Genomic DNA, 25,073 nt, shown 5'->3' with positions numbered 1-25,073 from the left:
AAAGGGAAGACAACAGGCTCCCCAAGGAGCCCCACTGGGCAGAAATCCACCCAAGTCTGGCAACACATGAACAGAAATAGCCTGTTCTCAGCAGATCTCACTAGAGGGGCTGGCTGAAATTCAATTCAAAGCCAACACTGGATTTGTGGAAAAACACTTTAAATACAATGTTCCTGAACCTCCGACACCAAAGTGAAATTGTTGAAAAGCGGTTTAATATGGGTCCTTTAAACTTAGTCAGCTGTGTGGATGAGCCCAGGCTGTCCAGAGCTGTCGTTGTGAGAGGCTGGCTGCACGTTGGAATTGTATTTTCAGATCTACAGTAGGTCACATGTGACAATGGACAAGTGCTAGTTAGTCACTGTGTGGATCTGGGCTTGTGTGTGCCACATTGTCTGTGTCGATATTGAGCCGAGCGCTGGGAAAAAACATGGATCTCATTGGCCTGTCCGCGTGCCCGGCGCCTCACATGTAGCCGCAGATCGGGGCTATGGGTTATCGACGGCGCTCGCCTGTATTGAGTGTTATTATGCTCCAGTCCAATTTCCTGCCACACCTTCACACTCAGTCAGAGTGGTCAGGTTTGCTCTTTCAGGCACAGTCTCGGGGTTTTATGAAACCACGTTCGGGTTTTTAATCTCACAGATGTCTGCTCGTTTAAAGATGCCCTCTTCCACTGATCTGCCAGGTTTAAAGAGATTGTTGGAGACAAATGAAGAGAGGATGAAGCTTTAATCACGCCTTGCAGGAAGATCTGGTCACTGGAAAAAACATTTGGAGAACAATGCCACTCACGACTGTCAGCGGCCAGAAAAAAAATGCCAAAACATATCAGTCATGAGAGCCCAGGGTGGCACAGGGCTCTTATATGAAAGGTTCTTATAGTTTACTGAGACACTTTTTCAAGCCAGTTAGGAGCAGAATACAGCCGATGTCTTTTTTTTTTTTTTTTTCCAACAAGAGCTGAGAGAACTGGGCAATGTTAATAATCTCTGTACTTCTTGGAAAAGTAGTTTCTTTATTACTGTTCATCACTCCTTTCAGTTTTATTAATGTGAACACAGCTGTATTATTGTAGTGTTGTTGTTCCAGACAGGCTGAGCTGCTTTATAGGGTCAGTGCAATAACCGATTCACTCAGGAAGATCAGTTTGAAGAAGATCACCAGTAATGTTAGCCAAAGTTACATCATTAAAAAGGGAGGAAGATGTTCTATAATCTGGATGTTGGTGGAAGAAGATACTCTATAATCTACATATACATATTAATATAATCTATCTAAAAATGTTCTCCTTTTAAACATTTCACTGGTTCAGAAACCAGAAGGTTTCTTTAATCTTGTTTTGTGTTGAGTCTGAAGTCATGACTTACTGACTCAATAACTTTTCTGTTTTCTGCAGCTAAAAAATAAATTCATGAAGAAGATCCCCAGGGATGCAGAGGCGTCCAACGTTTTAGTGGGCGAAGTGGATTTTCTCTCCAAACCCTTCGTGGCCTTCGTTCGTCTGGCCCAGGCTACAACGCTCGGCGGTCTGACGGAGGTCCCTGTTCCCACCAGGTACCGTGATCCTCTCACCCCGCTCTCCACGTCTCCCGTCACCGCCTCACACTTCTTCCCCGCCCTTCCAGGTTCCTCTTCATCCTGCTCGGACCTCAAGGAAAGGCCAAGTCGTATAACGAGATCGGCCGAGCCATCGCCACCCTGATGGTGGACGATGTAAGTGCTTCTGCAGAATCTGCCGCCTGACATTATCTTGGGGAATCTGTGGATGTTTTAATGGCTGAGACCTGCACCATGTGTGTGTGTGTGTGTGTGTGAGAGTGTGTGTGCGTGCGGACTGTTTTCATCACACTGATTGTTCAACATAAGCTGGGAGCAGAGCTTCACCCATTCTTCTCTAACGGCGGTCATTATCATGTTTCAGAGCTCGTTGTTTCCTCCGTCCTCACACTGAACTGACAGCTCAGTGTTTTAATAGCTCGGCTGTATAAACAGAAGAGAATCAACAACCTGTTGTTTTTACAGTCAGGGAACAAATAGGAGGTAAAAGTTTCCAGGTGATTATTTAAAAATGGCCGACGTTATGGTCTATTATTGGAGCAGTGTTTAAATGAGGCTCACAGTTCTTCACTTGCTGAGATGCTTGTGGTGGTACATACAATGTTTCCCACTTGAGAAAATGGTCCAAGATCCCATTGGCACGGCAACATTTCAAGGGAAAATCGGACTTTTCATTCCCTACTTTAGACAATGTATCTGATTTGTTCTCTGGGATTTGTCCTGTTCCACATCACTGAGCACCAGAACTGACCAAAGACCTGAGAGAGGATCTCTGATCCATGAAATCCAGCTGTCTTACTTTACCATCAGCATCAGCTCTTTCCCTGAGGGTGAATTCATTGAAACACACACACTCCATGCTGCAAACACTGAAGAAGAACCAGGCTTTTTACAGTATTGGTCTGAAGGGAGACACATCGGCAGATTGGATTTCAGATCCGGTTTCTCATGTTTTCATTTGAAGGGAAATGTTCCCTTAAAATAAGACTTTTAACAGAGTTTTTGGACCAACAGGCAGTGAAACTGCCCTCATTTCATTTAATGTTTGGCTAATATCACTGTTCTAGGGCCCAGTTTTTTCATCTCCTTCTTCTTCCTTCCTCATCCTGGATTTTTTCATCAAAACATGCAGAGAATTTGGGAGCTACTTTAGTGATGGTTTTCCTCTGTTACTGGAACTTTATTGATACTTTTTCATTAGCTATCGTACTCTATTGATCCTTTTTTACTTGATGATGATAATTTATTGATAGTTTTTTACCTTACTTGCTAATTTATTGATTTTTTTTTCATTTTACTGGTAGTTTATTGATACTTTTTTACTAGTAGTGATCATTAATCAATGCTTTTTTGCTTTTACTGGTAGTTTATTGATACTTTTTCACAAGTAATGGTACTTGATTGATCTTTTTTAACCATTACTGGTACTTTATTGAGACTTTTCACCATTAGAGGCACAATAAGTGATACTTTTTCAACTTTTTCAGGTGTTTTATTGATACTCCTGAATTTTTACTGGTACTTTAGAGATAATTTTCCCTTATTCCAATTATCATTCCATATACATAATAGACAGGGAGTTTAATGCCAGTATGCGACAGAAGCGTCATCCCCATCATGTGTACGTCACCGAGGTTTACAGTTTGAATACTGTGATGACAGTATGTCCCCGGTGCCATTATCGCTGAAGGAACAGGAAGTCGTTCCTGCCATTCGCTGCTGTTGTTGTATTTTTTCCCAGGATTCTGATTGGCTACCACGGCTTTATGTTTTCTTTAATATATAAACTGACCAGACGATAAAGCTTACCTGTTGTTAAGAGCTGGCAGTACACTGGAGAAAAAGGCTCTGATACATTCTGTGACCAAAATCCGGTGAGTGTGTGTCGGAGAGCCAGAGGCAGGAAATCAATGGAAGGAACACACTTCTGTTTCCTGCAGGCTGCAGGCTGCTCACACCTGCTGGACTGGATTAGAAAAAATCTCTTTATCTTTGGATTGATTGATGACTTGTCACATTTGCATCATGTTTGCAAAACTGGAAAAGGATCGATGTCTAAGCACGTAATTGCCAATTAGAACCAACCCTTTGATTTTTTGATTTTTTTGTTTTCGTCCACTGCTCCCCTGCACTTGACTGGATGTGTTTCTGGGGCATGATAAGCAGCGGATGGCCAGTTGCTTTGGAGGTAATCCAGCCGAGGTTGGATATCGATAAAGCTGCCACAGTTTATGCTCAGTAGGAAACTGCAAAAGATGGTTTAATCCAAGTCATTACAGCAGGCCGTTCGGACCTCTATCAGCAGATAACAGCGAAATCCTTCCATTTTATGTCCCCCCCCACCCCACAGCTCTTCAGCGACGTGGCCTACAAGGCCAGGGATCGGGAGGACCTCATCGCGGGAATAGATGAGTTTTTGGACGAGGTCATTGTTCTCCCACCTGGAGAATGGGATCCCAAAATCCGCATTGAGCCACCAAAGAAAGTCCCCTCGGCCGACAAAAGGTTGGAACCTTTCCAAGCCGATAAAGTTGCTGCGACACAATGAAGAACACGTGTAGAACGACTGCTAATCTTCCTCACAATCAGCTTCCCTTGACTCAGATTTGGACTTACAGCAAAGCGGAAAATGTCACTTCATGTCTTTATATGAGCTGCGGTGTTGAGATTTATTCAGTGCAATGAAGGAGAGACACATTATTTCATTCATTTACAGCAGATGAGGAAGTGAAAAATTATTTATTTTATTAAAATACAAAGATTGGTGCACACACACACACACACACACACACACACACACACACACACACACACCAAGGCACAGTGTTCAGACACAAAGTAATTCACATCTTTACCAGGAAATAAAGGCAAAACATTAAAACAAAGTGATTAAGAAAGGCATAAAAATTTGAATAAACAAAGTTAAGCCTCTATTAAAATAAAGGTAATGAGTAAATTCTACTGTTTAATGTAAAGCCTGAGCAGATAAGAGTGTTTTACGTCCCGATTTAAAAATGAGTCAGCAGGAAGTTTGTTCCAACTGGTGAGGAGTTTATCTGAGATGTTCTGAAAGCTTTAAACTACCAGCTTTAAAGAGCAGTCAGGCAGTCAGACTGTTTAAAACCATCACCATCGGACGCTGTGCGTGCTGATGCCTCTGTGTGTGTGTGTGTGTTCCGCCTGCAGAAAGTCAGTGTTTTCACTGAATGAGCTGGGCCAGATGAACGGCACGGCCGGAGGAGGAGGCGGCCTGGCGGAGGACGAGGAGATGCCGGCGCAGCACGAGCTCGGGGAGGAACTGGCGTTCACCGGACGGTACGGAGCACCGACACTGAGCTCAGCCTGACCCAGCACCTGGGAAACGTCTGAACGTGAAAACACATGAAACACAACAAACGGCGGACGGATTGTGATTATATAAGATATTCATGACATAACTGACATGTCCAATCCGTTGTAATGACATAAAACTCATTCCTAATGTATCTGAATGTTATTTAATTGTAGAATCATCACCGTGTATGTGTGTGTGTGTGTGTTTCTATACAGCTTCTGCGGCGGTCTGTTCCTGGACATCAAGCGCAAGCTGCCGTGGTTGCCGAGCGATTTCTACGAGGGCTTCCACATCCAGTCCATCTCCGCCGTGCTCTTCATCTACCTGGGCTGCATCACCAACGCCATCACCTTCGGCGGCCTCCTGGGAGACGCCACGGACAACTACCAGGTACCATGCAGGAGACCTCTCTCCTCTGTAACTAATATTGTATTTAATGTGATTGAGTGTAAAATAAAGAAGTAAATAAGGTATTATGTTGTGGTATCAGTATTAGTCATCGGAGCATCCCTGTTTATTTCCATCCGTTTTATTCTCCCTTCTTGTTAGTTCACATGGAACCAATGTGTTGGCTGTTTTTTTGAAGAAGCTCAATTGGATTTGTTTCGTTCTTTAAAGTCAGTTTTGTGGCCAGTGTAGGCTCTCTCATGCGTTTGAAAAGACAGATGAGATTTCCAGCTTGTCTTCCTCTCAGTCCAAAATGAGTTGAATTTCTCTTACTGAGTGTCTCCTTGTAAAACTCGCTGAACATCGAGGTCTAAACAGCAGGAAGCTCGTCGAGACCATAAAACTGCAGAGCAGCTGTTTCGCCATTCATGTGGTCTCTTCTTAGATTAATGCCAGACGCCACAGTGTTGCACAGAGGTCAGTTACAGTTAATGGAGGAGTTGGAATAATCGATTCAAGTGACCGAACGTCTCACAGAAATCTGCCCAAGCCAAGAGACGTCTGAGACGAAGGGAGAGTCGAGAACCGAGCGCTAAATATAAACATCAGCAGATTAAAATCAAGCCGCGTCAGCTCAGGAAGCGCAGATGGAATCTGTGTGTCGGGCTATGAAGTTAGGAGGGGCGTAGCTTCGGTGTCGAGCGCCGTGCGGCTGGTTTGTCAGAACCAATGACAGTTTTCTTCCATTTGATTCAGTTTGTCAAGGATCAGATCTGCTTCTGATTGTTTTGGATCGATGCGACGGCTGGGTTCAGAAATAAACAAAACAGCAGTGTGTTTTAATGATTTCTGTTCCAAAAATCATGACTCCTCATGTCGACCGGAAGGCGCCGCCAGTGTCTCCCGCTGATCCAGTCCTTCATCTCTCTTCTTCTTCTTGGGTGTTCTGCCTGCTTCACTGACTCCATCAGGGCGTGATGGAGAGTTTCCTGGGCACCGCCTTGGCCGGCTCCGTCTTCTGCCTCTTCAGCGGTCAGCCCCTCATCATCCTCAGCTCCACCGGACCCATCCTCATCTTCGAGAAGCTCCTCTTTGAATTCAGCAAGTGAGTTTCTTCACATCAGTGGTGCCCAGCCAGACAATAACCTTAAAAATGAATACTTGAGAAATGAGCCTCTGTTACACATTTAATTCTCTTTTTATAACCACTCATTTTCTCTAAATGTGTTCTCCATTTGGTTTCCGTCTGATTTCCTTTCAGCGATCTGATCGTTCAAATTGGATTTTATCATTTCTGGTATTCAGCTTGACTTTTTGTCTTCTGGGTAGTTACAATTCATGGAGTGTTGAACTGAGTTTGCTTTTAAAAACTGCCAATAATAAAATCCGGAGAGGCTTGTGAAATAACTGGAGGGATATCTTTTCAGACACTAATGACATATGCGAGCCACTTCAGTTGTAAGATAGCGTTTTCTGACTCCAGAGATCACTGCTGCTTGAAAATGATCCGTTTAAAACAAAAGGCACAGTAAATGTTCAGACAAACCCGGAGAGGCCGCTCGGACTCCAGCCTTACAGCGAGACTTCGGCCACATCTATAGGCCTATATCCACCATATTTATTGTAGTCGTGGTGGTTAAAGTGAGTACTCTGCACGTTCTCCTTCACCTCCACAGGAACAACAACATCGACTACATGGAGCTGCGCCTGTGGATCGGCATCCACTCCTGCCTGCAGTGCTTCATTCTGGTGGCCACGGACGCCAGCTACATCATCAAGTACATGACGCGCTTCACGGAGGAGGGCTTCTCCAGCCTCATCTCCTTCATCTTCATCTCCGACGCCATCAAGAAGATGGTGGGCGCCTTCAAGTACTACCCCATCAACACCGACTTCAAGCCCGACTACGTCACCACCTACAAGTGCGAGTGCCTGGCGCCAGACCCGAGTGAGTTCACCCCTTGGCTCAGGGGGCTAAAGGGGGATTTTCACCAAGACGAGTGAGAAGTCAGGCTGCACTGTTCCCTTCAAGGGGATTTTCGGCTGTAAACTCATTAAGGATCCTAATCTTAAGCGATTAGGGGAGTTTGTTCCACAGGTGACGAGCGGAGGAGCTAAAAGCTCCAGGAGCTCTTAGTAAAGCTCCTCCTGAGGACCTCAGAGGTCTGGATGGATCATATTGTTCAAGTAAATCTGAGGTGTTTTCACAGCTTTATGGAGATTTTGACGCGGATCTTTGACACACAGCAGCCAGAGCAGAGCCTGCAGCTCAGCTGAGATGTGTTTCAGTCTCACATCGCAGTGCAAAAGGCTCAGATTATTACAGTCTAAACCTAAAGCAGCTTAACTTAGAAGATGGTCCAGAGTCAGCCTCATCAGCAGAGGAGGCTCTCTGTCAAATGATCGCTGCTGAAGGTGTCAAAGTTCCCGTGGCGCTCGCCGTCTGCCTGCCTGGTGTGAGACCGGCCTGCGTTTTGCAGCCATTTGTGGAAACATTGATTTCTGTAACTGATTTGTCTCTTCTTTACTCTCATCCCGCACGAACAATGTGGCTGCCGTCTCCTGCAAGTGAGTAGCTCTCCGTCGGTCTGCACGGCTCGGCCACGTCCGGCCGCTCCATTCTCATCATCTCTTTATCTTCCTCGTCACCCTCCCTCCTCCTCCTCCTCCCCCTCTTCCTCCTCCTCTGTTTATTTTCTGTCTCATTACCTCCCTTTCTCCGGATGTCTCTACCCATTTATGAACAGTGGCTGCAATGATCTTCAATGGTTTAGTTCCAATGCCAGATAACAGCTCTAGTGTCTCTGGGGTAAGTGCTTGTTTTCACCTTGCTTTGTATCGCCGGCCGATTGTTTACAGGGTCGTATCTCAACGAACACGGAGAGGTGTTCTGAAGCGGCGTTGTTAGAGTGAAAGCTCAGGCTCTGCTCTCTCTCCATCCTCTGTTTCGTCCCATTAACCTCTCAATCCCCATGTCCATTACAACTTCACGTTTTGGTTTGTTTTTTTGCGTTCCGCCCACGTCTTCGTCACAACACTTCACTCTTCTTCGTCCTCTTCCCGCCCCTGCACCCGCTGGCGCCACCACCCCAGTTGAATGTGACAGCTCTGGACTGGAGCCAGCTCAGCAAGAAGGAGTGTCTGAAGTACGGCGGCTCGCTGCTGGGCAAGTCCTGCAAGTTCGTCCCCGACCTGGCCCTCATGTCCTTCATCCTCTTCTTCGGCACCTACTCCATGACCGTCACGCTCAAGAAGTTCAAGTTCAGCCGCTACTTCCCCACCAAGGTGACGCCGCCGTCAGATTTTATCATTCAGTTTGTTATTTATTAGAAAGAAACAGTTGGGGTTTTTATTATTGTTTTTTTCTCAGTCTTGTTTGTTTTGTTTGTTATGATCACTATCATTGTCACTACTAAGCTTTTCCACACCTGACAAATGATATGCAAATTGAAAATATATAAAAAAAAGGGAATAAAAATCAATTTATACTGAACTAAATGTATATATTTCTGAAAATACAAATACACAGAATTAATTCTTTCAAAGAGATATAACCACAAATAGCAAATAAAAGCAATCATTGTGATTGTTTCAAGCCCCCAGGGGCCTCACACACACACACACACACACACACACACACACACACACACACACACACACACACACACACACACACACACACACACACACACACACACACACACACACACACTCAGTAACACCTGGGATGTGTCAAGCTCTTCCGTCTGTTTGTCTAACGTTGTTCCTGCTCCGGCTGCACGGTGCAGCAGTGGTTTGCACGCTCACCTCACTGTGAGAATGTCATGGGTTCAAATACTGACCAGGACTTTCTCTGTGGAGTTTGCATGTTCTCCCTGTGACTTGGTTTCCTCTCACAGTACCACAACATGCATGTGAGGCTTACTGGTGACCCACAGTGAGCTGTGATTGGCTCCTGCGCCCTGACGGGATAAAGAAGTATGAAAGACGGAGGGATTTTTCAGCTTGTTTGATTCCTCTTCTGTTCTGTGTGGCTCCAGCTGAGGAAGCTCATCAGTGACTTCTCCATCTTCATGTCCATCATGACGTTCGTCGGCCTCGACATGCTGATGGGACTCAAAACCCCCAAACTGATCGTCCCCACCGAGTTCAAGGTACTGAGAGACATTTAAACCTCCTTCTGACACTCAATGCTTTATCAGCTCTGCTGAGATGCTACTGCGTCTGTGTTTTATCATCAACAAACATTTTGCATCAAGTGCAGTCATGTTCTGTGTACTTTCTGTGCAAAGCAGACTTTAAACAGTGCCTACAGTAGATGGAGAAGTTTGATCTTGTGGAAAGCCGCAGAGCGCCAGATCGTCACTGCAGAGCTCTTTCACAGGGATTTAAGAGATGTAAAGGCAAATTAATTATTAAGAAAGCTGAATTATGTGTGTTTGATTTCAATCAGAATGTATTCATTTGGTGTTTTTGCCTTTAAACGAACTCAGTAATAAAGTATAACTCGAAGCTCATATAAACAAATCTGATCATGATGTTATCCGAAAGAATTGCTTCAGCATACCTTCATTTCTGACGCTTTTAGTATGTTTAATACCAAAACTGTGAATAGCTTAGCTTATTTAGCAAAGGGCATAGACTGAGTCAACAGTTTAGCCTCCTGTAAAATTAGAAAATATTGTTTTAACGTCTGTATTTCCTGTAAATTGCTTAAGTTTGACACCATGTTTCATTGTGCTGCTTACAGTGTGTTCACTTAAAATCCATCTTCTCGTCTCACCTCATCAAGCTGAACTGCTGTTTTCGTGATAATGAAGTGACTGTATCAGTGGTGACTCCCTCACAGGGTCAGTTTTCAGTTTTCCCTGATGAATTGTTCCCTCCTGTGTGACACCAGCCGACACGGCCGGGCCGCGGCTGGATCGTCATGCCTTTCGGGAAGAACCCGTGGTGGGTGTATCTGGCCAGCTTCGTCCCCGCGCTGCTCGTCACCATCCTCATCTTCATGGACCAGCAGATCAGCGCCGTCATCGTCAACCGCAAAGAGAACAAACTCAAGGTAGGTGGCGCTGCTGCGTTCATGTGCAGACCCACAGCTAGCTTCAAATGTCCAGACTTTGTGATTTTATGTGATTTAAACCGACTGGTTCCTGTCTTGCGACGTCTCTTTACTCCTTCCTTTTGTTTTATGTGTTTGCCACTGTATACTAAAACAGATGAATTTGCTGCAAATAGATAAAACTGAGACAAGAAAAACTGCTCAAATGGCTTAAATAGAACATAAATTGGTTAAAATTGCTAATATAGGCAAGACTATTACTTTTTGCAGAGAAATGCCAAAAAGCTAAATCGCTAAAATGTGTGTGTGTGTGTGTGTGTGTGTGTGTGTGTGTGTGTGTGTGTGTGTGTGTGTGTGTGTGTGTGGTGTCCCCGGTTTCCCCGGGCAGAAAGGCTGCGGCTACCACCTGGACCTGTTCTGGGTGGGCGTCCTGATGGCGGCCTGCTCCTTCATGGGCCTGCCCTGGTACGTGGCCGCCACCGTCATCTCCATCGCCCACATCGACTCGCTGAAGATGGAGAGCGAGTCCAGCGCTCCGGGCGAGCAGCCGCAGTTCCTGGGCGTCAGGTTGGTGGCGGAGAGCCTTCGATCGGGCCTGTGTTGTTGAGGTGCTGTGAAGTGGACCGGCCGGCTCTGCTTTGTGTTTCATGGATGCACAGAGAGCAGAGGGTGACGGGCATCCTGGTGTTCGTTCTCACGGGGGTCTCCATCTTCCTGGCTCCAGTGCTGAAGGTATGGAGCACCCTCACGATGAACTGCATGTCGTTTGTGTCATGAATAAAATACGACTGTTCTGTGTGGAGTTTTCTCTTGTTTGTAATAAGGAAGTAAATCCTCTAAAGTGAAGCCTCACTTCACTCGATGGAACTGAAACCTGCAGGAATGAAATCCAGATCATTTCATGACGATCTTCTGTGAATCCCTAAACCTCATCTCCAGACACCTTTTTCCAATATCTCACTGTGGTGCCTCATGTCTTTCAATACCACAACGTCTTTTTAGGTTATGAAATATGGAAATGTGCAATAAAGAGGGTGGAACATGCAAACAAATCAAAGAAGAAGGGAAATTATTCATGTGTGGTGAGTGTTATTGAGAAATGTTTGTGATTCAAATAGATTTAAAAAGGAGGAAACTTTAAATTTCACATTTTCTAATCTCACAATCACCTCTTTTTTTTTTTACACAGTCATTAAGTTACTCAGCAACTGACACCAAATTTAGCTCCAGCGGAAAATAACCCGTCAGAGCAGCTCTGGATCAACCAGAATTAACACAGCAACTAACCTTTACCTGACGACAAGACCGCAGGCTTAGCAGGGTCTGTGTGTGTGTGTGTGTGTGTGTGTGTGTGTGTGTGTGTGTGTGTGCGTGTGCGCGCGTGTGTGTTTGAATTATTACTCAGCATCAACATTAAAAACTATTGGTCGTGAGATGAATTTAGCAATGCATTGCCAGCATTTAAAGATGTTCTCATAGAAAAATATTCCATCCAGCAGTGTGTTGGTGTGTTATCCGGACACAATGACAACAAACATTATGTCAGTTTTCTGGAGCATCACTCAAATCACCCCTTTGTGGTAAAAACCTGAACTGCAAGGCTAGATAATCAAAGGTCAAACTCGAAGAAGTGTTGAATTAGATTTTCTAAAAATAATATTTGTGTTGACTTTTGCTTCATTCTGCAAATTATTCCAAGTTAAATTAATTTTGCATTAAACAGATTTTTACTTCTATGTAGCAATCATCTACATCTACGTATCTTTCTTGTATCAAATGTTCCATTCCAACAAATCTACATCAACTTTTCAAGATTTTATTTGAGAATTTATTTCATTTCACACAACAAAATGAAAAAAACAAAACAAAACAAAAAGCACACATTTAAAATACAACTGAAACTTTAAAAAGGATGAATGAGTAAGTGGACGGGGGTGAGGAATAAATCCATGATAATAGCCTGAGAGGTCCAGACAGAGTCGCGGATAAGAAGAAGAGAAAGAAAAAGCTCCTACTGTTTCCATCTGTTCTTGGATTCTGCATATTTCCTGCGTTGATCCAGACAATGAATGATTCTGAGCACAGGAGAGTATTTTAAAGGTGTTTAAGGTGAGGCAGCCAGATGTGAAGGAATGAACAAAGTTTCTTTCATTTCTGCAGGTTGAAGTTCAACAAAATGCATTAAAAGATTGTGTGTGAGGTTGTGTGTGTTTTGACAAACCATCGTCATGAGGTCAACAGGTGAACTGTGGGGTCTCCAGACTGCATCAGTGTTTGAGCTCTGCAGGCGTGGCGGCGTTGTTTTCCTGCCGCTCACCTGCTGTCTGTCCATTGCAGTTCATCCCCATGCCTGTGCTGTACGGCGTCTTCCTCTACATGGGCGTGGCCTCCCTCAGCGGGATCCAGGTACGCCGAGCGCCAGCTGCAGGTCTTATCCGTCATAATAAACCGAGCCGGCGAGGCCAGGCGTCTGTCTTATTGCTTTCCTGACAGCAGATGGGAAACAGCTTGTTTCAAAGCAATCATGAAGGCAGCCCGTCACTGTCTTCATCTCCACAGAATCAGATGAAAGGAACTGAGAGCTCTTTTAAACTGCAGCATATCTTTATCTTGTGTTTGATGCATACGAAGACAATACAATACACTATAGCCATTAACAACAGGAGAACGCAGACACTCGTATGTACAGACCACCAAATCGTTGTTCAACCATAAAACTACCAAGTTTCCATTGGAATCTGGACGTCCATTGTTGTTGTTGTCCATCTGCTGAGCGTGTGCAGAAGGATTCTCATGCACAGTAGCAGAGTTTCAGAAAAGTGCCGTTTTCTGCCGCATACACAGAGTCGGAGCGTTTTCAAAAAGTTGTGTTTCCAGTGACTCTGAGCACCGTCGTCGTGTAAATGGTCTCCCAAAAAACAGCAAAAGTTTAGCATTTTCACCTGAAAATGTCTCGTTAGCGAGGCCTCAGTGTGACGAGCCTGCCAGTCTGAATTGAGGGCAAAAAAGCAAAAGCGAATCTCCAACAAAGTTTGTACAATCCATACATGATCAGATGCTCCTTTTCTGAAAATCATTGAGCAGAACTTGCTAACGGCCCTCTGTTGGTGTGTTACATGTTCATGTACATCACGCCGGTGCGAGCGTCTTGCTCGGTTTCCGGTTTGTCATGCCAGCAATGTTCCAGATGTATTTGTGAAGAAGAAGCTCAGAGCCATGTGCTCCTCAGTAACTTTCCTCCAACGCACTGCAGAGGCGAGCGGAGCGTTGACGCGTACAGATAATTTGGGATTAGTCATTCACCTCACCGGTCTGTATGTTATTAACCTGTGGCCCCCTCCCCTCTCCTCCTCCTCCTTCTCTTCTTCTCATTGTCCTCCGCAGTTCTGGGACCGAATTAAACTGTACATGATGCCGTCCAAGCACCAGCCAGACTTCTCCTACCTCCGCCACGTCCCCCTGAGGAGGGTGCACCTCTTCACCTTCATCCAGATCGCCTGCCTGGCTGTGCTCTGGGTCCTCAAATCCACCTTCCTGGCCATCATATTCCCTGTCATGGTATATTTCAGAAACTGCTCACACTTCCAGGGCTGCTTTTGAGAGAATTCTGCTGCTTCAAACAACAGGTCTTTAATGTATGATCAGACTGTTTAACAGTTCGGTCCATCTCTGTGAAATGGTGCACAGCAGACTTTATTTTTCCTCTTTCGCTGAGATCTGATGTGGTAAATCAGTGAGGTCCAGAACAATTACGGAACCTAATACTGGTATCAGTGTCGGTGCATCCCTGAAGTAAAGGGCTTCCATGTTGAGCAGTGTAAATATGAAGTGGGGGAGTGTTTGGATTTCACTGTGCGATTCATGGTAATGTCATCAACAAATGCCAGCCAGCTAAATCACGCTGAGCGTCAGGGTTTTAACAGCGGGGCGTCCCCGTCCCTCTGTGTCAACACGCCAGATCCTGGGCCTGATGGTGGTCCGGAAGATGCTGGACATGGTCTTCTCCCAGCACGACCTGGCCTGGCTGGACGACCTGCTGCCCGAGAAGGAGAAGAAGAAGAAGGACGACGACAAGAAGAAGGGGAAGGAGAAGGAGAAGGAGAAGAAGAGGCCGAAGCCCGACGACAGTGAGGATGAGGTGAGTGGAGCTGAGCTGCTGCTGCCCCCTGCAGGACAAAACACTGAAACTACTCACAGATCTGGTCCTCCAGGCTGATTCATGGCTCTGCTTGTGTGTGTGGAGAGAAAGAGAGTGTTTCATACTGAAAGGAGGAACATTTTCCAAAATAAAACCTTCATACTAAGCTCATATTTTCACTATTTTTGCCCCTGTAGGACTGTATTTGTATTTTTTCCTCTGTCATTCTGCTCTTTTCTAATCTGAAGAGTATTGTTCTGTGCAGGATAAGTACCACGCCTACTCCAACCACTCGCCCAGCTCAGAGTCGGACTTGGACCGCAGGTACTGTGTCCTCAAACTGCACATCCCCTACAGAGACCTGGTCTACCCTGACGTCGCCGAGTCTCAGTGGGGGGCGTACTGCCAGGCCGCCGCCGCGCGCAGTGCTTTCTAACACACAAACACCACCACACACAGCGTACGTGCACCAACTGAAGGGTCAGTTCACACAAAATGTGAAAATCTAGAAGTCTTCTGATATCTCTATTCTACTTCTCTGTTCAATCTGAATCAATAATTTGAAATATTTTAATTGTGTGGCTTCATTTTTGCTCTTTGCAGCTTTTGTTTGTTTGCTTGAGTTCACTGTGATAAACAAGCCTGATGAAAAGCAAGGCAAGCAACGATTCAAGTGTGTGAAACATCCCAACTGCTTCCAGACTTTAGTTATTCAGCAGTAACTCAGGAGTGACAGAGGCTCCCGTTTATGATGCATTTCATACTATTTCACTAAACTCCTGTTTACTGGTGGGGGAAGGCCTCTTTCTTTTTGAAATAACTCTGTAGCTGTAGCTGGCATTAGCCTGTTTGCATGTTAACTGTGGGGTCTTACAATCAAGATTAGCTTGTTTCATTCTGCATGCTGATTCTTCCCTTTGTCGTTAGCTTCTCCAGCAGTTTCTTTAATTCTCTGATGAAGTGTTAAGATGTAGATTGTACAGCTTCATGCTCCCACTGACTGTTAGTAAAACAGCCCCCGCTGTGGGACACGGTTCTGCCAGAGTTAGTTATAAAAGTAACTTGCTACTTTCCGTTTGCCGTCATACTTATTAAAGATGTAATTAATGGAAAAAAATAATAAGTTTTGAGACTAAACTCTTTCATCATCCATGTGATGCACGAGTCTAGTATCTTAGAAATAAATATATGGCTGAATAAGACCCACAAACCTTTATGTGTGGCTAGTAGAGCCACATCAGTACGTTACATTACATTATTTTTGTAATTTGGGGAAAAAACTGCTCCTATGAAGGCAAGTGGTTCCTTTAACATCTTTTTTTTTCAATACATGTATTACATTAGGATCATTATTTTTCCTCTTTTCTTCCTCATAATAAGAGCAATGTGTTGCATCCTCTACAGTCTCGATGTGCTTCCTGTGTTTTCTGTTGTTTCTCAGTGAGTGCCGCTCATGCATGTGGTTCGTTTCGAGCGTCCAGTCTCCTCTCCATGCCCTTTAAGGCAATGCAGATCACTGTAATCTGATTACTGGAGTAATCCCGCTGCTGCTCTTCCTGTGTGGTGTGCCGCGCCGCCCTCTCCGCCCACACTCTCACTCTCCGTCATGAAATACAAGTTTCCAAGTGCAAAGCATGCTGGACCTGTCTTCTGCCTGAGCGCCACTGAGCAGGGCGTCACGGTGCGGCCTCAGGAGTGTGTGTTTTGGGCAGATCTGTGTGTGTCCAGAGGGTGTAGAGGGCTCGCTGTCGGCTCCTGTACACGCGACGCTGTGGTCGTCCTGCAGGACGCATCGTTTTGGTTGTTTCTTTTTTCCTCCACACGCTGAATGTGTTGAGTCTCATCTGTTTCACCCGCATGTGAACTGACCTCTGACCTCTGACCCCCGGCTGTTCCTCGCCTGCAGCTTCAGTGGAAACGGCGGGGCCTCAGACTTCAGACTTGCCGCTTCCCGTTATGTCTGCATTGCTTTGAAGGAGGCATGGCTTGGATTTGACAGTTTGAGTTGATGGTTCAACACTTCTCATGATGCCAAACTCTCCCCTCGACCTGCAAAACACAAGCATTTTACAAAGTATTTTATTCTAGTCTGAAAATACTTAACCAGTAGAGACAGCCACACACACACACACAGACAAACACACACACACACACACACTCACACTCACATTCATACCTAGGAGCAACAATTAACCTTGTGTGTGTTTCTGGACCGTGGGAGGAAACACACACAGGGAGAACATGCAAACTCCACAGAGCAACATCCAGCCAGTATTTGAACCTGGACCTTTGAACCACTGCCCCATCACGCAGCCCACAGTGCATTGATTAATTCAATTAAATTCAACTTTATTTCTATTGCGCCAAATACAACTCGGTCATTTCAAGGCACTTTGACAAGAACAGAAACTCTGAGCCTCAGACGAGACTTTCTGCTCTTCCAGTCGGGGTGAGGGGGATGGAAAGCTGATTCTGACTGCATGATCATCTTTAAATTGTTTGTAAAATAGTCTCTCCGGTTGGTCTTAAATGGTTCCTGTCAATATTTCTGCTCCGAATCGTCACACTAGGATGTAGAATAAAACTATAGAACCAAATAATGATGCAAATAATCACAGGAGCTTCTCGGCACCCTGTCCTGTTTCGCTGGAGTCAGGGAGGCTTCGTGGCCCTGAGCTCCCTCCTCCACCTCCTCCTCCACCCCCCCACCCCCGTCCCTGTCTTCTCCTGTGGGTGTGTATGGTAACCGGAGCTTGCCCTTCCTCAGCATCACCCTCCACCTGAAGATCTCCTGCCCGTCGTCTCCGGCCGTGCCCATGGGCCGGGGCATGGCCTGCCCCGTGCCGCAGGTCAAGATCGAGATGGAGTCGGACTACGACTCGGACATGGACCACCACCGGCCGCGGGACATGAGCAGCGAGACCACGTTATGAGGCCGCGGCGCGGCGTCTGGATGACCCGCATGGCAGACCGTGCTGCCCCCTGCAGACGGGGCGAGGTGGTGCGCGCTGACCGCCACGTGCACGGCCACTCCTCAACAGACTCATGTGGTTGGAGAAATTCTCAAACTGCTGCATCTGCAAACATAATTCATTTATTCACTTGTATGATTTAAAGACCAATAACAGTTATTTGTATAGATCTATTTATTATGAAACTTTTATCTATTGACTGCAATTAATCCATATTGTACTATACTTGTAATTACAATAAATTGAAACTATCTATTAAATAAACTTCTATAGATGTACAGATTGTTATCCTGAGGCAGGATATATAAAAGCAAGCCCTACTTCCATGTTTTTTTTTATTTTTAAAAACGTGCTTTTCGTGGTGTGCTGGCTGTTTCGGTGTGTATCTGCTCCTTGTCCTCCCGTGTTCCTCCACTTCAGCACATTTAGCAGGAACAAAAAGAAACAACCAAAAAGCCCATCGGTGCGTCCACACAGCCGCCACGCTCGTGTTTGGTGTTTTCAAGAATTCTGTACGACACGACATGCGTCGCTCGGCCATGACATTATGACCCCTGGCAGGCGAGACGGTGAGGAGAAAAACGGTCTTCATTCAAACATCCCCTCTCGACCTGCAGCTCTTGTGGAGCGTTCCCAGTCTGCAGAGGTCAGAATCCAGTGAAAATGCTGAAGGAAGCGTCAGACGGCTCATGGTTAAGCAGGGTTCACTGCTGCTCGTGCTCCCATCGGGGCGATGCATTCAGGAGTAACTGGAAAACGGGACATTTTCCACCTGACAGTCAGAAAGAAACACATCTGAGCGCCGTCCAGCTGGTGTAATCTAAGAGCTTTCCAGACAGCAGTGCAGCTGCTACTGTCGACCTTTATCGGTGATGTTTATTTCTTATATCTGCATGTTTTGGTTGAGGGAGTTTGTGAGTCGTTGAGTTTTTGAGTGAAATTCCCGGCTGTATTAATGCAGCCTTCAGAGGTGTGGTGGCGTCCATGTCTGGGTGGTTCAGGGTTGTTATGGTTCCTACACAGTACCAGACATGTGGTCTTTCTGTCTCGGCTGATCGCTGTATATATATGGCAATAACATCACAACATGTAAACACATTCAATACTCATGAACTGACGGAACTTGTGTAATTAAACCTGTATTACTCAAAACTAAAGTCCGAGTGTTTTTTTTTTTGCATTTAAGTTTTTTCTTTCTGATGCAGAATAAAATGAATCGGTGACATCTGCAAAAAAACACCAGATTTTAAAAAGATTTTTATTATAGAGTTCACAACAAAAGAAAGGCGGAGCAGCGGCTGTTAGGAAAACAGAAGAAATCACTCAGATTAGCAAAAGGCGAAGGCTTCAAAAGCTGTGCACTGGCTTTTTTTCAGACATGCAGCCAAAAACTGTTTTTTAAAAGGAATTTCTCCAATTAATGATAATAAAGAATGATTAGTTTTTTAGAGACTGTTGTCATGTAAACAGACACACAGCATTGATTTCATTTGAAATCATTGCTGAATACACATCTTGTGCAAAAAAAAAAAAAAAAAAAAAAAAAAAGGTGGGGAATTTATTCCTCCAGTGCTGTTGTCACTGATTATTCTTCGACACATTCACACTTACAACCACCAGTGATCTGGAGTAAACACAGAAAACCCACAATCACGCACCGGGAGAACATGGAAACTCCTCACACCAGGCTAAACACGCCACCACTTTGACACAAAATAGAATCAATCATTCCAATCTGGAATATAGTCACAGTTTGTCGTTGCTTACTGATGAGGAGCTAAAGTGAGGCGTGCGTGCGTCACGTCAGCGCACACACAGCGTGGAGCGGGGACTCCGGCGGTCCGGTGAAGCCGTCGGCGAAGCCGTCCGCCTCCACCAGCGCCGGCCTGCGGTCGCACATGGGGCAGAGCTGGTTGCGCTGCTGCGAGGCCCTCATCCACACGATGAGGTTCCAGCGCTGGCCGGAGGAGATGGGCAGGGCGCCGTGCATGTGCTGGCCGCGGTGCAGGAGGCCCTGGCTCACCCGGTGCTCCACCTCCGAACACTCCGTCTGGCTGACCGGCACCTGCAGGGGGCAGCACAGGCCTCAACATGCTGCTGTGTTTAACATGAAGCTTTTCAGAGCGGGGTTTGCATGTTGCTCTGTCCTCCGTCTCTCACCTGTCTCATGTCACCGAAGTAGAGGTTTCCCTCGGTGAACTCTTTGCCCAGGGACACGTTGAGGGTGACCTCTGCGTTGTCGTAATGGTAGCTCAGGTCCAGGTCTTCCTTCAGGTCGTATTTGACGGCGAAGGCCTTGTGGCTGTCCAGACGGCGGCCCCCGCAGTCCGGGTACAGCAGCGCGGCCAGCGGCTGCAGGTAGTGCTCGCGGAGAGGCGTGATGAAGCCCTCGTCGAAGCCCAGCTCGTTGAGGAGAATCTGACCGAGGAACGAGACGAAAGTCATGAATAAAAAAGGTTTCCACGTGAATTTATATCGCTCCTCATTTAATGTCTTGGCTGAAGGGGTTGACTGAATACCCCCAGAATGCAATGCATTTTTAACGACATGCAGGATCCTGTATGAATGTTACATTGAGTGTGTGAACGTGCTGGCCTTGACCTCCACCCGAAACGTAAAATATGGATGACGGAGCGGCCATTAAACGGCGTTTTCCAGCAGAAAGGGACTCTGTACCCCGTAGTGGTTCATGGTGTTGGGTCGTCCCTTTGGGGCTGCGGACCGCTCGAAGTGCTCCAGCTCCTCCACCAGCTCGTCACAGAAGGCTTTCTGGAAGACGGGGAAGCGATAGACCCTCGGAGCTGAGAGAGAGAGAGAAGAGGACAGGCTGAGACGCACTGTAGACTTTCAGACAACAAGAAGCTTCACATTTAAAGAGCTCAGTGTTCAGAGGAGTGAAAGGCCTCCAGGTCACAGTGAATGGTCCAAACTAATTTAATGCTAACACACCAGAAACTTGCAATATATGCAGTGAGGACAGAGGCGTTGTTCTGCACTGCGCCCAGGAGTCAGAGAGTTCCTGGAAGAGGTTAAAGTGAGTCTAAGAGAGATTCTCTCAGTTAGGCTGGAGCTGGAGCCTACGTTTGTTTAGCTCGGCCGCTATGAGGAAAGACGCAATGTAAATAATACTGATCAAATATCCATCAACACAAGCTTTTTATCAGGCAAACAGGGCGATTGCTTTAACCAGGAAGAAGAAACCAGATGTTACTTCCTGCCTCAGAGAGATGTGTGAAAGTCTACCAATGCTCAGTTACTTATACTCTCAAAAGCAAACAGAGAATGTTTCAGACAGTGTGTGGAAGATTTATTCATTAGATTTGAAAACAAGGACCTATCACACCTGGAGAACAGGTCTGGAGCAGGATAACTGCGCCCCCTGCTGGACCTGGGCCTCACAGCCTCTGATGGACGCGCACAACCTACTAAATTCACTGGAATGGGCTGGGAGCCACACTTTGCGTTTAGGATGTATTAATGAAAGATACATGGCATCACAATGGAGAACCGTGTCCAAATAATTCTGCTGTTATAACGTGGAAGAAACGTAACTACGTCGGTCCACTGAATCTCCTGGAAGAAGCTGGATTTTTTTTCCTTTTCTATAATAATAATAATGAAAACTCAATAGAAACATTGTTGAAGGAATAAAACAAGGCAGGATAAAAACTGTAAAAAAACAAAACAAAAAAAACAACAACAAATAAATAAAGTGAGATGTGTTACTGAAAACCACGAGATCTGAACTTCATCTCAGGTGCTTCCAGCTCACCTGCCTCTTCCTCCAACATCTCCAAGAGGCCGTCTTCGGTGGCGCTGCTGCTCCGACAGTATTCAACCATCTGCTTGAGCCGAGGAGCGAGGAAGGAGTCCTGGGAGGAGGCGCAGCACAGAAACATCTCAGCCAGGTGGTTAGGACATGTCACTCATGTTCATATGAGCTGCAATGGATGTGAATACCTGCAGACGGTAGACGTGAGGATGAAGAGGCCGATACGTGTCTTTTATAGCTGCAGCTCGCTCTGCGGACGAAACGCCGAGACGTCTGCGTCTGTCCACCTCCACAGAAATCTACTGAGTCACACGGTTTAGTTAAACAAGCAATGATGAAACACTGAAGCTTTAAATGAGCACAGAAATGACAAAAAAACAAGGATTTAGAGTTAGATGTTAGAAAATCCCTGATATTTAACACATTTTAGTTCAGGGGCCACATGCAGCCTAATTTCAACAGACCAGTTAAAAAAACTGCTTAAAAATCTTTAGAGTTATTCTTTGTGTGGTGCAGCATATACACTATGAAAATCTTTATATTTCCAACAAAACCAAAGAACTAAGACTGAAAGCAGCTGTTTATCCAATTTTTTGTACTATGTATTGATGTAAAAACACTTCAAACAGCTCAGTTGAAAAATTTAAAAGAAAAAATTCTTTTTCACATCCTTTTTCTTCATAGCCAGAGCCTGATGGACCAGGTCCAGATCAAATACCACAATAATACACTCGGACTAATCTGGACTACATAATCCTAGAGATGCTAAACATAAAAAAAAAAACCCAACAACATTGTTTTAGATTTCTGAAACCTTAAATGCATTTGTTTGAATGGAAAAACAAGTCTAGTTCACTGTACTTTGGCTAGGCATAATACTTTGGACCAAGTGCAGAACAAAAAACATCTCCAAATAAAAGTTTTAAAATAATCCATATTTTTAACAATTTGCTCGGTCCCTTGTCGCCCCGGATGGTGAGTCTATTGCAGGCTGGCTTTAGTCCGCAAGCCTTATGTTTGACACCCTTGATGTAAACAGGTTACTGCAATATTATCCATTAATAAATACACACCTTACTGAGTACATCCTCAAACTGCTCGTCCGTGACACAGCCAAGCGTCTGTAGTAGCTGCCAATAAACAGTCGGGGAGTTTAGAATTTTTTTTTTGACAAAAATCAAGACATAGATTAAAGAATATAATAAAATAAAGAGTCAGATTGTGTGGCGCTCACTGTGTGATATTCCAGTCTGAACTGCTCCTCCGAGACGAAGCGGACATGAAGCTTAAAGTCCTCCAGGAAAATGTTATCCGTACTAAAACAGCCACATGTATAAAACCGAGGCTTTAAAACTCCTTCTTCTGTCATTATTGTCTGTCGGATAAGAAAAAAAGTAGGATAAAAACATTTACAGAAACGGCGTCAGGCTGACCACTGAACTACTTCCGGTTCAAAGTCCTATCGGGGTTGCCTGCAGTACCGGTACTCTCCTGAGAGGGCGCTCATGAAAATTAGACCGGATCTGGACAACCTGCAAACGGAAGCCGAAGAAGAAATGGCGGCTTTGCTTCGTGTGTTTGTGTTGTGGTTGTTGTGATTTTCTCGTGTGTTTATGACCCACACAGCTGATAATAGAGCCGATGGCTGGAGGTTGTCGTTCTAGCCACTGAGGCGTGCGGCCGCTGTCGGCGAGGAGAAATGTTGAGCGTGGAGTCGCTACAAGTGGCCGAGGAGGAGGTGGTGGAGTCCTGCTCCAACAAGCTGGGGGACATCTACACCTTTGTGGCCAAAGGCTGTTTTCCTCACACCATGAATCCTCTCCGCAAGAAGAACCTCAAAAGATACGCCCAGAAGTTCATCATTGACGGTAAGACATGTTTGTCTGGTGGACAAACTTCCCCCTGTAGTTTATTTCTGCCATCCTTCCTGTTTTCTTTTTACCACCAACCTGTATTAAAAAACCGTCGTATTTTGACATCTCATTACTTGCTGTCAACTTTGTGATATATACAACAAGTTAAACCATTTTAGATGTACATATAGGAGTCTGTGAAGAATGCGGCTTGTGAATTGAATGTTTAATCAAAGCTGTACTATAAACAATAAAACAGCCCATGATCTGGTAGAATGGACTCAAATAATTAATTTTTGTTTTCAAAAGTACAATATGTACGATTTATTTGCATGATTCATGAGAAAAAAAGTTAAAACACCAGTTCAGATGTCTCTAATACGTCTTTGTTTTCGTGTTGAAGGGATTGAAAACCTTGAGTTAGTGAGTTATCCATTGAATCCAGCCATGTAATCCCACTTTCTACCACAAGGAGATGTATCAAGTCACAGAAGAAGAGAAGCTGCATTTATTGGCTTATGGAAAAAATCAAAAATTCACTCAAAATCTGGAATCACAGTGACTGACAAGGATAAGATGTGTATAAATGCTTTAACTTAGCACCTTTTTCTTACTGCTAAAGCCTTGAGCAACCCCACAGCCTTTTATAATGTTAGTCATATTCACCCGTCTCACAGCACATGGTAATATTCAATTTACAAAACCTCCTCCCCTCTGGAAGGAACAGGGCGAAAACCAGCAACCTTGCAGCTGAAAGACGTCCCACATTGCCAACTGAGCCACAGGTGCCTTGTGTTTGTGAAATACAATAAGAATAAAGCACAGATGAACAATATTTCACACAGTGATATCAGCGGTTGTTACATTGTCTGGTGACTTTAGAGAAAAAGAATCCCCGAAAACACACTGAGGGGTGCTTTTCTGTCCCACTCGGGATTTGTAGAGAGGAAGGTAACGGTCTATGGCAGACACTGGCCACTTCGATCAACATGATTCTTAAAATTATTATCAGACTCTTCGAACTAGTTTTGCTTAACCAATTCCTTTTTCTGTCTTGATCCATCCTACTTCTAGGAGGCAGTGCCTGTGCTGTATTTGGTGTGACAGAAATAAAATTAAATTGAATACAGTACAATAACATGAAATCAAATGAAACCATTCAGACATTTAAAGCAGTGCTTCTTCCTGTGTTTCATTTCCCCCCTGAAGAGGGAAAGCTGTACTACGTTGGACCCAAGAAAGAGGAGAAGAGGGAGGTGGTGATCGAGGCCGAGAGGAAGAGGCAGATCTTCCTCGACTGCCACTTCAACGACATCGGGCACCACCTGGGCCAGAAGAAGACCGTGCACCGGATTCAGAGCAAGTACTACTGGCTGGGCATCATCAAGGACGTGGTGGACTGGGTACATTCCTCTACGCTGCTCCCATCTCGACGCCGCCGTGGTGTGACGTCCGGCCCGGGATCTTAACCCATGGTCTCCTGTTTCAGATCAAAGTGTGCGAGACGTGTCAGCACACCGAGAGGAACAAGAACCTGGCCCGGACGGTGCGGCCCATTAAAGTGGACGCGCCCTGGGAAATCATCGGGATTGATTTTCTAGGTGTTTTTACCTCGCCTGCTCCTGCTGCATTATTTTTCCCTCCTGCTTTTAAAAAAAAGTAGCTGAAAGTCATACTTGAGCAAAAGTACATTTACTTAGCTGGAAATCTACTTAGGTAAAAACAAAAGTCACCTGTAAGTGATTACTGACGTAAAAGTTTTCAACGCATCTCAAGTGCAGTAATGAAGTATTTGTACTTGGTGACTTTCCAGCGCTGAGTTTAACGGTGTGTGTTTCTTCCTCCTATCAGGACCTTTCCCAGAGACACAGCAAGGCAACAAAAGTGTGGTGGTCTTCATTGATTACTTCAGTAAATGGGCCGAAGCTTTTCCAGTGCAGAAGACAGACGCTCTGTCAGTGGCACGCTGCATCTCCAAATGTATATACAGGTGAA

At 45.2% G+C, this 25,073-nt stretch overlaps 2 protein-coding genes across 2 annotated transcripts in view; one reads left to right on the top strand and one right to left on the bottom strand.

Annotated features, from left to right (window-relative positions):
- Positions 1–17,414, top strand: part of slc4a5a (solute carrier family 4 member 5a) — a 34,678-nt gene extending 17,264 nt beyond the window's left edge. The window contains exons 8-25 of the mRNA XM_030104217.1: positions 1,400–1,557; positions 1,629–1,716; positions 3,911–4,065; positions 4,747–4,875; positions 5,110–5,284; positions 6,253–6,386; positions 6,958–7,229; positions 8,056–8,090; positions 8,375–8,566; positions 9,322–9,435; positions 10,182–10,343; positions 10,732–10,910; positions 11,003–11,075; positions 12,681–12,749; positions 13,728–13,901; positions 14,302–14,481; positions 14,747–14,805; positions 17,249–17,414. Coding sequence (XP_029960077.1) covers positions 1,400–1,557; positions 1,629–1,716; positions 3,911–4,065; positions 4,747–4,875; positions 5,110–5,284; positions 6,253–6,386; positions 6,958–7,229; positions 8,056–8,090; positions 8,375–8,566; positions 9,322–9,435; positions 10,182–10,343; positions 10,732–10,910; positions 11,003–11,075; positions 12,681–12,749; positions 13,728–13,901; positions 14,302–14,481; positions 14,747–14,805; positions 17,249–17,414 — 2,514 coding nt within the window. The remainder of the gene's footprint in view (positions 1–1,399; positions 1,558–1,628; positions 1,717–3,910; positions 4,066–4,746; positions 4,876–5,109; positions 5,285–6,252; positions 6,387–6,957; positions 7,230–8,055; positions 8,091–8,374; positions 8,567–9,321; positions 9,436–10,181; positions 10,344–10,731; positions 10,911–11,002; positions 11,076–12,680; positions 12,750–13,727; positions 13,902–14,301; positions 14,482–14,746; positions 14,806–17,248) is intronic.
- Positions 17,415–19,007: 1,593 nt separating this feature from the next.
- ogfod2 (2-oxoglutarate and iron-dependent oxygenase domain containing 2) lies at positions 19,008–22,659 on the bottom strand. Its single transcript, XM_030104925.1, has 7 exons — positions 22,460–22,659; positions 22,299–22,355; positions 21,414–21,524; positions 21,226–21,325; positions 20,130–20,254; positions 19,614–19,871; positions 19,008–19,518 (listed from the first exon to the last, which is right to left on the bottom strand). The coding sequence occupies exons 1-7, from the start codon at positions 22,592–22,594 to the stop codon at positions 19,252–19,254; spliced, it is 1,053 nt and encodes a 350-aa protein (XP_029960785.1). The 5' UTR covers positions 22,595–22,659; the 3' UTR covers positions 19,008–19,251.
- Positions 22,660–25,073: the final 2,414 nt, after the last annotated feature.

Source organism: Salarias fasciatus, chromosome 12 (genome assembly GCF_902148845.1).
Source record: "Salarias fasciatus chromosome 12, fSalaFa1.1, whole genome shotgun sequence".
NCBI classification, from domain to species: Eukaryota; Metazoa; Chordata; class Actinopteri; order Blenniiformes; family Blenniidae; genus Salarias; species Salarias fasciatus.
This window is presented reverse-complemented; position numbering and strand designations above follow the sequence as displayed.

Bases quoted from the DNA above. Each gene is read 5' to 3' on its own strand.
- ogfod2 (XM_030104925.1), bottom strand. From the start codon at position 22,594: ATGACAGAAGAAGGAGTTTTAAAGCCTCGGTTTTATACATGTGGCTGT. The intron at 22,356-22,459 runs GTGAGCGCCACA...GTTTATTGGCAG, and splicing joins TCAGACTGGAATATCACACA to CTACTACAGACGCTTGGCTG. The intron at 19,872-20,129 runs GTACAGAGTCCC...TTCCTCGGTCAG, and splicing joins ACACCATGAACCACTACGGG to ATTCTCCTCAACGAGCTGGG.